This window comes from Cebus imitator, unplaced genomic scaffold (assembly GCF_001604975.1).
Source record: "Cebus imitator isolate Cc_AM_T3 unplaced genomic scaffold, Cebus_imitator-1.0 Scaffold575, whole genome shotgun sequence".
In the NCBI taxonomy this organism is placed as follows: domain Eukaryota; kingdom Metazoa; phylum Chordata; class Mammalia; order Primates; family Cebidae; genus Cebus; species Cebus imitator.
The window spans coordinates 993,169-1,005,349 of NW_016107890.1; the positions used below are offsets into that span (position 1 = coordinate 993,169).

General features: G+C 33.6%; 1 protein-coding gene across 5 annotated transcripts in view; it reads right to left on the minus strand.

The window, feature by feature from the left end:
* Positions 1-12,181, minus strand: part of RAP1GDS1 (Rap1 GTPase-GDP dissociation stimulator 1) — a 100,191-nt gene that overhangs the window by 40,502 nt on the left and 47,508 nt on the right. For 4 of the 5 annotated variants that reach the window (XM_017516199.2, XM_017516202.2, XM_017516198.2 and 1 more), the window contains one exon: positions 5,629-5,757. In XM_017516199.2, coding sequence (XP_017371688.1) covers positions 5,629-5,757 — 129 coding nt within the window. Of the gene's footprint in view, positions 1-5,628; positions 5,758-10,372; positions 10,441-12,181 lie in introns of those variants that run through there. The other variant, XM_017516204.2, reaches the window with a different exon arrangement.

Here is a 12,181-nt window from a genome sequence, read left to right on the forward strand (position 1 = left end):
TGCAAAATTCCTGGTTTTTTATCCAGGATTTAGATGTCAAAGGTTTGACAATAAGTTATTGCCCGTCATTCTTCCCAGGTCCCAAAATGTTCTTCTATAATCTTCTGTTTTTCTTTATTCTCTTTCCTTGAGGTTGTTCTTGTTTGCTTTTTGCTTTTAGAGAGTGGGTGGCAGGGAAGTCACACTATGTTATGTAGGCTGGTCTTGAAATTCCTGCTGCAATCAATCTTCCTGCCTAGGCCTCCCAGTCCTTGAGATCTTAAGCCTTTAAAAAGAAATCTCTTAACCATAGAGTTTTAGTTAGTTTCCAACTACATTTTTAAAAGAGGTGAGGTCTCATTCCGTTTATTCCATGTTAAATAAGAATGCATAATTTAAAACTATATTCATGCTATGATTTTAAGTATGAAAAATTATGTATATACATGAATTGGGACTCAAAGAGGACAAAAAAAATTCCTTGGTTATATTAAAGAGTGTTGGGTTGAAGACCAATTTCTCTTTAATATTGTGTATGCATAAATAACAATCAGGAGGAAAACAATCTTTTTACATTACTTTGGAAAAAATGAAAACATCCTTAATCCTACAAAGTTTATGAAGCTTAATAAAGCAGAGCTATACCTTCCTTTCTGTACCAATTCTGAAATAGACTGCACTTGTTAAATTATTTCCATTTCATCTTTAAGCTATTACATTTCATCACTAGTCAGCAAAAGCACACAAATTTAACACTTTTATTAAAAACATTTTGACAAAATAACTGTAGCATTTAGTAATATGTCATATTCAGAAATATGTGACATGAATTTAAAACACTTGATATTACATGAGTCAATAAAAATACAGTACGTGTTAACGAACGAGCAAGAAAGCTCATTCTGAAAGGAGAAACATTATTCTGGCTCATACATGTTCCACTCCTGTGTTGATGCATAACTTAGCTATTATATGGGTATAACAGATTCATGATAGAAGCCCAAGAAGTCTTAGGTAAACGTATTTTTCGTTTATACTTTCTTCCTCCAAATGGGTAGGACAGTAACCACTGACATTAGAGGATGAAACTGGGCTGAACTAAATTAGATGCGTATTTATCTTTTAACATAGATAGTGGGAGACTAAGCTGAACAGAGGTGGTCTATGCAGCCTCTCAAATAAATCTGTTATCTTAACACAACAACTCCTATCAAAGTGTTTGGAAGCAGTTTTTCAATGGCATATTTTACCTATATACCAGCGAAATCAGCAAGGCAGACAAAGTTGTTTTTGCAATTCTCTACTTACCTCTTAATCTCTCCTACCAGGTCAAGGCTCCATCAGTATACAGTGCTCTATGTTTGTCCCCAAATTATTTTTCTGTTATTTGTCCAACTAAAACTCCCTGATGTGGTTTGGCTGTTTGTCCCCTCCAAATCTCATGTTGAAATGTAATTGCCAATATTGGAAGTGGGGCCAGGTAGGAGGTAATTAGATCATGGGGGCAGATCCCTCATGAACGGTTAGTACCATCCCCTTGGTGATAAGTAAGTTAGTGCATGTGAGATCTGGTTGTTTAAGAGTCTGGGATCTCCACTTTCTCTCTCTTGCCCCCTCATCTCACCATGTGACATGTCTGCTCCCCTTCACCTTTTGCCATAATTGTAAGCTTCCTAAGGCCCTCACTAGAAGCAGATGAAGGTATCATACTTCCTGTACACCCTGAAGAACCATTAGCCAATTAAACCTCTTTTCTTTATAAATTACCCAGTCTTGGGTATTCCTTTATGGTAGTGCAAATAGATTAATACACTCCCATTTCCCTATCGCCACTGGTATTACTGTATTGATCTGGTCATTCATATCAAGCACTATCCATTCAGACACCTAAAAGAAGCATAAGACTGGAAAGTATAAGAGGTAGATGGCTGATAACTTTGTCTATCCTAAAGAGTATTTGTTTAAAAAGGGTTGGTTAACAAAGTTGACTGACAGAATTATTATAGGGCAAATATTTCTGCTTATTTCTGGGTATTTAGCTTTTGAAAAACCTTTCACTTTTCTCCCACAAGATAAAATGGTTGGATTAAATATTAAAGCATTCCCTGCCTTTGACTCTTCCAACAACACTTTTGCAGGTATCTCTGGAGTCCATAGGGCTCCATAAAAACACTGCTTAGTGAGAAAGCACAGGCTGGCATGGTATATATTATGGAAACTTTAAAATATCAGTTAGCAAGTATATATTACCTCAGAAAAAATTGTATCAATACTCAGCAAAGCAGACATAATCATTGAGAATTTGTCATATCCATTAACATTTTTAAGTGCCTAATTACTTTAAAAGTTGAATAAACCGAAGGTTTTAATTACACTTGTAAGACAAGCTATGCCTATTATGTACACAGTAAGAATACAGATACTAGAATCAGAAATACTATTTGACTTATCACTTAAAGATGCTTTGTGTGAGAATTCAGGTCTTCTATTAAAAAGACTGTACATCAGAATTTTTCTCTAATACAAAAAACTGCTTTCCAAATGATTTATGAATAATAGAAAATCTATAAGGCTGTATTTTTCAAATGGCAGATGGAGATCCACTAATAAAATCATGTAATCAGTTTAGGATCAGAGTGCATGGATATGTTAAGGATAATAAGTATTGTTTAGTTTCAGGTGTGTAATACGATAAATGGTGATATAAGGATGTATTTATTATAGGCCATAGTCAAATAGTTTGAAAACTATTCCCCTAAGGTGAGCAATTTGTAACCTGGGTTGATGCAAGGCACTTTTAGAGACATGTTAATATTTTATATTTATATTATTATAACGTCTTAGACACAGAAAGACCTATGCCAATATTTACATATTGAAGTATTTGAGGGTTCAAATATTTAAGCTGTCTTACAACTCTAAAAATACTTCAATATTCATTGTGTTTGTAACATAGATAAATGAATTTTCCTCTCAAAGCAGCTCTCTACTGTATGTGTGATCCTAAATTAGTATTCCTAAATAAATCACAAGATTGGGTTAACTGTAAGGATTAGGCCCAATTTACTTCATAGGGATGCTTGTAAAGGTGAGGAAGGTTTAATACAGATCCAGGATCTTCTTTTACTGTAAAATGTTAAGACTCCTTATATGGACATGCTACATGAAATAAGTATTTTTAAAGAAAAAAAAAAAAAAAAAAAAAGACTTCTATGACTAAACTCAAATCCACCCTCTTCCATTACCATAGATCTTGTTATGTTTTGTTCACAAGAGGAGGTAATAATGACTAATACTTTTCCTTGACTCTTATTTGAGAAGTGGATAATGACTATTTATTGGGGTATAATGTACCAATAGCAACTCTCTCCTCACAAGGTCAAGCAGGAGTTCTGCACAGTTCCTGAAATTGGAGCATTTACAAGACTTAGACACAAAACCATAAAAGGGATGAAATAGTCCTCAGCAAACAGCTACAATTATATAAGTTCTTATTTAGTACAGCCTATCCAAGAATTATTGCAATTTCCTTACTTGGTACTGACTTTTCCTTAAGTTAGATGAGATAAACTTCATTAATCTTTTTGCTTTCTTCTACGTACTCTCCTAAAATTTCAAAAGGGAGGGGCCCTAACAGGGTGAAGGATAACTCTCTGTTGCAGTTCATTTTCTAGAGCACCACTGTCCAACAGAAATTATTAATGAGAGCCAAAAATAGAACAATATATATATTTTTATTTTTTAGTAGATGTGCTAAAAAAGTTTTAAAAAGGTAAACATTTTAATAATTTTATCCCACCCAATATATTCAAATTATCAACATGCAATCAACATGAAATATTGGTGAGATATTTTATATTTTTCATACATAGTCTTTAAAATCTATTGTGCATTTTATACTGAACACATCTCAATTGAGAATTTATATTTCAATGCTCAGTAAGCCACATGGCTGGTAGCTACTGTATTGGACAGTGCTGTTCTAGAAACTGCTCACATTAAAATGTAACAGCAAAGGACCTGCATTCTTAAATTTTCATAAGACTGAAGGCAAGTGAAGAAAGATTTGAACCAATCATGTTTCTGTTACACTATCAGTATGGGATTATAAAACAATTTCTGTTTTATTTCCGCCAACCATACTGAACACAAACTCCTACATTCCATTTTAATCATGGAAAAAAATAATTTTGTCAAATACTAAATGAATGCTCTTTTATTCTTGGTCTCATTTGAATGACAGAAAAAATGTGTTAATTAGGCCAGTATAAAAAATAAGAAAAAGCAGATGAAGAGAGAGGATGGGAATTTACAAATACTAGGATATGACCCACTGTGTAAGAATAATTTTTACTAAATATCTTTAATAAATAATTCCTATCCCTTAGTTTGAAGACAAAACAAAAGTAAAATACTAAAATCAAGATTTTAATATATAGTATGTAGGGATATGGGCTTTCAGTTAGAAAAACCAAGATTAGTGACTTCGTGCTTTTATTTATGAAATGTGGTATGTAACAACTGATGTATTTGTTTGTTGTAACTACTGTATTTAGTTATGGCAAAACACCATTTCATTTCACTATGCCCATAATAAATAATTTATTATTAATGTGGTTGTGGGGTAGATTCAGACCTGGAGTTGTAACTTTCTGCCAAGAGTTATGGGAAGAAAGGAGAGAAATAAGATGGGGGAAAAAAAGAGAAGAAAGGATAATCCATAACAAAGAAAAAGGAAAAGAGATGGAGGTACTAAGGCCATCTCCTCCTCTGTGTTATGACTAGGATGTGTTTCCAGCATTAGTCTGGTTTTGTTTGCCCTCTGAATTTCAAGGGTTCTGCAGATTTTGTTTTCTAATGCTGTAACATTAGAATGTATTCATAGAAAAAAGTCCTCTTTCATATTTTGAGATTTTGTGAAAAGAGGATGAAGAACCTTAGTCTGTTAGATTTCTCTTTATCTGAGAAGCAAGCAATTTATATAAAATGTAATAAATTTCTTTTTCTTTTATTGAGACAGGGTCTGGCTCTGCCGCCCAGGCTGGAGTGCAGTGGCATGATCTTGGCTCACTGCAACCTCTGCCTCCTGGGCTCAAGCAACACTCCTACCTCGGACTCCTGAGTAGCTAAAACTACTGGCACAAGCCACCACACTTGGCTAATTTTTTGTATTTTGTGTAGAGATGGGCCCAGGCTGGTCTCGAATTCCTGAGCTCAAGCAATCCCCATCCACCTCGGCCTCCCAAAGTGCTGGAACTACAGGCATGAGCCACTACGCCTGGCCAAAACGTAATACATTTCAATCTTATTTTTACCCTTGGACATAAAATTGCCATCCCTCATGTAAAAATACTAAAGTCAAGTGGAGACAATTTCAAATATTCAACTCCATTATGTAATGCACAGTGTGAGCTTTAAACATTAATACATAAAATTATTAGGGAAACAAAATAGCTCTAATTGTAAACAAAGCAACCATAACAGCTAATTGGATTTACTTTTTAAAATATTGAAGCAGATATCTAAAATGCTTAAAAAAATAAACTAATTCAATCTAAATGGGTTACTAGCTTCTTAATATCTAAAGAAAAATGTATTGTAAGCACATTAATAAGTTAATTACATTTGTGGTTCATGACTAAGACTTACCAAGTTCTGCTAAATTACCAAATGCAACAAGACACATTTCTGTAAGAGCTGCATTTTGGCAGTGGATGCCCAGTAATTTCACTAAGGTAGGAATAACACCCATATTGATAAGCTGAGCTTGAAGCGAATCTGTAAAAACAACAACAACAGAAAAGCAAGTGTTGACGTTATCAAATGAACATTACAGGAAGAAAACACCTCTTATTTTCCCTATTGGAAACTCAATGTTATTTAAATTACAGTAATGAAAAATGAAGTACATTCATATGATTATATTGAACATTTTAAACATCAGTTCAGAAGAGTTTAGTTTTGAATCCTTTGACTAACCAAAAGGCATTCAGAAATACAAATAGTTTGAAGACTATATCAAATCATTAGTTATTTAAACAGGGTCTTACACCATTAAAAAGCAGGCTTTTAATAGGTATAAACAAACATTAACATTAGTTTTTGAGTGAAAAAGTTACAGTAACATTTGCATTACAGGAAATCACAGAATATGAAAAGTATAAGAAAAATAGCAAGTTTAATAAAGACCAAAAAAGGAGGAAAAAATCTTAGAATCCTTTAAAAATACTTCCCATAATACAAAATTAGAAATATATAACAAATACACAAAAATGATTGGTTCTGAGTATTTGCAACCAGAGTGTTCTTGATGACTGTTAGGAAGAGAGGTACAAGAAAAAAAAAATGAGTTACCTAAAATATTTTTCTTTTTAAAGTTTTATTTAATTATAGTGACATATTATCTCAGTAAAAGACAGGAAAGTCTGGCTTAGAGAGGCGAAGAGAATAAGGTTAACATGGCTTTGCCATCATTGTTTGCCTTCATTTTCTAAGCAACAAATTGATTCTGAAGTACTAAACATGCCTTGAATTTCCATAAGGGTTCTTCATGACAATAATAGAATACCTGTAGCAAAGTTGAAGGTAAATAAACTAAAATAAAAACCAAAAGCACTACCTCTTAGAATAAGCTAAGAAAGGCATATAAACATTCATATGTTTATGCAAAACACTATAAATGTCAATAACTGGTTCATCCAAAGATACAGAAATGCTCTTTCAAAATTACTTTTCTCTTTAAAATAATATGCCATTTTCAAGCTAATAATTATCCCCAAATTCTTTTATCTCTATGCAATCTAAAGACAAAACTCTTTCTTACAAAAACACATGTTCCTCATAGCTCCAATCCCTTGGCAGGGTTGGCCTGCTAATTTTTTATTACTCTTTATAGTTCTTAATCTATAGATAAGGAAGTTGGAGGGCGATTTTCAGAAAAGAACATACAGAATTGAGCTATCTCACATGCCAGTTGATTTACTGCCTGGTGGTCTTTGTTGTTAATTCTTCCTGCTTTTAGCGTGAAGTATGAGGAGGTAGTCAACAGAGGCTTATTGTCCCTGAAAACTATGACTCTATGACTGGGTAATTACAGATAATTATCTGGTTTAGTTGTGGAAGCCCATCTATACTAGAAAGGGGTTTATTACCAAAATAATAAAAAATAAAGACGGTAAAAATGGAAGGTTATGTTTAGAGTTCAAATACTTTAATAAAACACTTTCAAATTTTGTAATGAAATTATGAATTCTATACTAAAAGGAGATATGAATTAAAATATACTCAACTAAATAATCTGTATTCATACTTTTGATGTTAAATTTTTTTCTGAATATGCTATTAAGCAATTAATGATTCACAACACTTAAAGGTAAAATACACATTATAGTGTTATATCTATATTATATTGGCAGAATAGTTGCATTATGGTTATAGTATTTGTAATAGTCATGCACCAAGGAACTTTCCAAGTTAGAAATCACTTAGGTTACTTACCAGTAGATAGGGCTCTTTATTAGTGGGTCACCTCTGCAGATCCTTGTTCTTTAGCAGTATTTTTATTTATATATGTATTCATTTTGACTACTTTGTCAAATACTGCAGAGCTGTTGAATCATTAAATTTCAGGTATGTAAGCGTGAGCACTAGCGCATGCATTGAATGTGAGTCAAACTCCACTATATGTCTGCATATATGTAAGCATCACACACCCCCTCAGTTCTGTTGGTACAAACTACAAAAAATCCAACAGTCCAGGGACATCAGAGGAATAACACAGTTTATGAAGAAGATAACAGAAGAATACCACTTAGAAGATAATGCTCTTCGTGTTCTGCTAACTTGGCCTATCTATCACTTTTTTGGACAGCTTTTACAATGTTACAAATTTTGGTTCCAGGGAAAAAGGTGAAAATTCAAGAAATGTTATAATGCTTAAACAATCTTTTGCATACAAATTGAAGCAGTAATATTTGAAATTGTGGCAGATTGGGAGAAAAAGTTAACATAGCCAAATGGCACATTATAGGTAATGCCGTAATTCATGAAAATCACGTTGCTTTGTGAAAATGTGTTTTATAACTACCCAGGAGCCAAATTCATTATGTACTCACATACAACACACATACTACACAAAAGAGAAAAATATATAGCCATCCAACTGGATGAACTCACTGTGGACCAATTGGGTGCTCTCTTTTACATCTACTTCTATGATGCTAACTGAAACAACAGTCATCTCAAATAATTCTAAAATTTGTTCACCCTGACTACAGGCCTGCCATGTCTTATATAATGAAGGCCCCCGAGGGGGAGAGGCCAAAAAAAGAAAGACACTTTTATTATTTTTATTTTTTGAGACTTCATTTGACTCTTGTTGCCCAAGCTGGAGGGCAATGGTGTGATTGTGGCTCACTGCAACCTCCACCTCCCAGGGTAAAGCGATTCTCCTGCCTCAGCCTCCCAAGTAGCTGGGATTACAGGCATGCACCACCATGCTTGGCTAATTTTTTTGTAGTTTTAGTAGAAACGGGGTTTCACCATGTTAGCCAGGTTGGTCTTGAACTCCTGACCTCAGGTGATCCACCCGCCTCGACCTCCCAAAGTGCTGGGATTACAGGATTACTTTCACAAGTTGATATAAATTTTCAACCTAGAATATGGTTCTCAAAGCGTCCCTGGAACCCTTTCGGAGGATTACAAAATCAAAGCTATTTTCATAAAAATGCCAAGATTTTATTCGCTCTTGCCACTGTGTCGACATTTGTACTGATGGTACAAAAGCAATGGTAGGTAAAACTGCTGGCACTTTAGCATGCACCAGTAATGGCACCAAATTGTATTAGTAGCCATTGTTTTCATCACCACAAATAAAAAACTAAACTGCTATTCTTGGCAGCAATTTTTTGGGGAAAATATTTTTCATAAAAATGTTACTTCTGTTAACATATAATGGGTTTGTTATTTTAAAATGAAGTACTAAATGATTTTAAAATTTTTCTCCACTTAAATTTCTAATTCAGTGAATACAAATATAACCCAAATGCATAAACAAAATTCTTCTAGAGCTTCTGTAAGTTTTAGACATCTAAAATCAAAAGACCAAAAATTTAAGAACCACTGTCAAAGGACTACCCTTTTTTTTTTTTTTCTTTAAGACAGAGTTTTGCTCTTTTGCACAGGCTGGAATACAGTGGCAGCATCTGGGCTCACTGCAACATCCACCTCCCGGGGTCAAGCAATTCTCTTGCCTCAGCCTCCCAAGTAGCTGGGATTACTACAGGTGCCTGCCACCACACCCAGCTAATTTTTGTATTTTAGTAGAGACCAGTTTTCACCATGTTGGCCAGGCAGGTCTTGAACTCCTGACCTGAGGTGATCTGCCTGCCTTGGCCTCCCAAAGTGCTGGGATTACAGGCGTGAGCCACTGCACCCAGCCAGGACTACTTAATTTTTATAAGAGATTGGAAGGTGGGTGGGAAACATGGTAAATATTCTGAAGTTCAATGATGTGCTTAGCAGAAGTGATAACAGAAAAAAAAAGAAATAAGATAACAGCACAGTAAGAATCCCAGATTTTGGCACTCTTGATATTTTCAGAGTAATTATACCAACAAAGCATTTAACATCTCATCTTGCTTATTTGAGTAGAAACTCTACTTATTACTAAAAGATTATTCCAGATTGAGTCTGCTACCTATTTCAGTTGCTATTTAAATGTTACAATTCAGTAGGTGGCCGCGGTTGTTTTTTGAAAAGATTAAGTAGGGGTCCTGATTGTGTAGGATAAGTTGGTATTCTTACTGACAGAAACAAATGATTAGTTTGATCATCTTTTTTGTTTGTTGCCCAAAGAAAGCTTGCAAATGTTTTTCAAAGGATAATAGCTGACATCCATGATATCATGAATGTTATCAGGAGTATGACTTTTAAGTGAAAGACAAATAGGAAAAAAGTCTTAGAAGTAGAAATAGTTCTTGTTCTCAGATACATTAGGGAGAGTAAGAGAAACAATTGCAAGACTAGGACTTCTGCATCCCTCAGTGAGTATCAGTAACTCCAGGGGAGTGTTATCAGAGCTCAACAAACACATCAACTCACAGAAATGTAACCCAGGCCCATACATAGCAAACACTTATGTGTGAAAGACAGTCTTCAGACAGCACAATGTCATAAACGTCTGAAGACTCTGTTTTAACTGCTCCTGACACACATCACAGACAAATACTGACTAAACACAGATTTACGAAATTACGTAATTTCAAAATGACACAGGCCCTACATGATCTATGGGGAGGAAGAGGAAGAAAGGCACTGAGGGGGTGCAATACAGATGCATATACAAAGAGATATAAGGCAATCAACGCATGCGCTGGTGTGAACACTTACCTACCTACATTTGAATTTCAATGGTTCCAAGTTCTTCAGGTCACACTCATGGAAACTCCAAAGAATGGAGATCTGGAGAGAAGATCTCAAGTTGAGGAACCTTTTCCCCCCTGAGTTTTAAGTTTAATGTTTAAAACATTGGTATAACTAGATTATAGGTCCAGAAAAGTAAGCTGCGAATTCCAGTAACTCAACTGAGGTTACTAAAAATAAGTTTCTTAAGATTGTAACAGGTTTATCTTATTCCTAAGGCTCTTACAATGTTATAAGATTATTGAGCTTTCTGGTAAACAGAACTTAAGAATGAAACTGTCAAAACAAGACAGCACACAATTCAAAATACAGTCTCTACATTAGTATGTATGCATACTATTCACAGTATAATGATATGATATTGCCATTTACAAGCTTGCATTAAAAATCTCATCTACAGTCAAATTAGTTGAACATAATTGAAACTAAAAGAAGCAAATAAAACTCTTAATGAAAAGTTCTAATACAAATTGGCTAAAAAGCATTTTGGTATAACAAAGACTGAAGAAAGCTACCTTTGACTTAATGATATATCTATATTTCCAAAAAAGAATATGAAAATTAAAAATAATAAATGATTTAACAGTGAAGTAGAGCTTTGAGCTCAAGCAAATTTTAACTGAAAAGTAAACTGACTTAAATATGGCTACTAAGAGGATGATTAGTGGTTAAAAACTTCATATACTCAAATGTATAGGTAAAAGTAAAGACTTCCTTATAAAGTGGAGAACTTTATTCTAAACCTAGTGTTGAGGATAAAAAACTAGATTATTTACATGTGTTTAAAATTCAAATTAATTATTTTAAAGCCTTCTTTATATCAAACATGCATATGCGTTTTGCACCCAGATTGTTGCTTCAAGCCTCACTATACATTTCAATGATACATAGAAATTTCTTTTAAAAAAAAAAGAAAAAAGCAAATCAAGATGCATTAATATTGACAATACTGGAGGTTTAAAACATGGCAAAATTATATGCATGAGATTGATGTAAAACAAAAGAAGCAACAACAACAACAAAAATGCCAAAGCAAAAATCATAAGAGAAATCGTAAAAATTTTTATTAATCTTAAGCAACTTACCCATTTACTGTTCTCAATCCAATGACAACTAGAGTGATTATGCCTTAATCTAACAGATAATTTTTCCCTTATTTGCTCCAGGTTAAATTACTTGCTACAGATCAACTTTTGTTATAATGAATACTGCTATTAAAAAAATTCTATAGATATATCTATTCTGATTTAAAAAACTCTCTGCTTTCATCTCAGAAAGAAACTGGTCTTTTAAGTTAAATATGTGTGTGTGTGTGTTTTTGTTTTTTTTTTTTTAAAAGAGGACTACTGCCAGCTGTTGCTTAAGCAGCATTTATTAAGAGAAACCAATCCAGTCTCTGCTTTCATATAGCATTGCTGAGATAAAGGCCACATCTACAGTACGTATGCATTTAAGCCTGAATTTTTGTACAGCAAATTAAGCTAATGCCAAATTAATTTATATCCCAACATGTATATCTTACAAACATATGCTTAAAAACATAGCAATCCCTTATTTTCAAAAGAACATATTAGCTTTTTTTAAAAAAACAAAAAAACAAAAAACAAAAACTTTACTAGTTACCATGGGGCATTATTATAATTTAGTTTTTAAACTTTAAAATTACACAGACGTTATTTGCAATGCACAAATTGTGTTAACAAGATACATCTGCATATCCAAAAGAATTTCACTTTCTAGTTTTCCAAATACGACTTAAATTTTTTTTAGTAAATTAAAC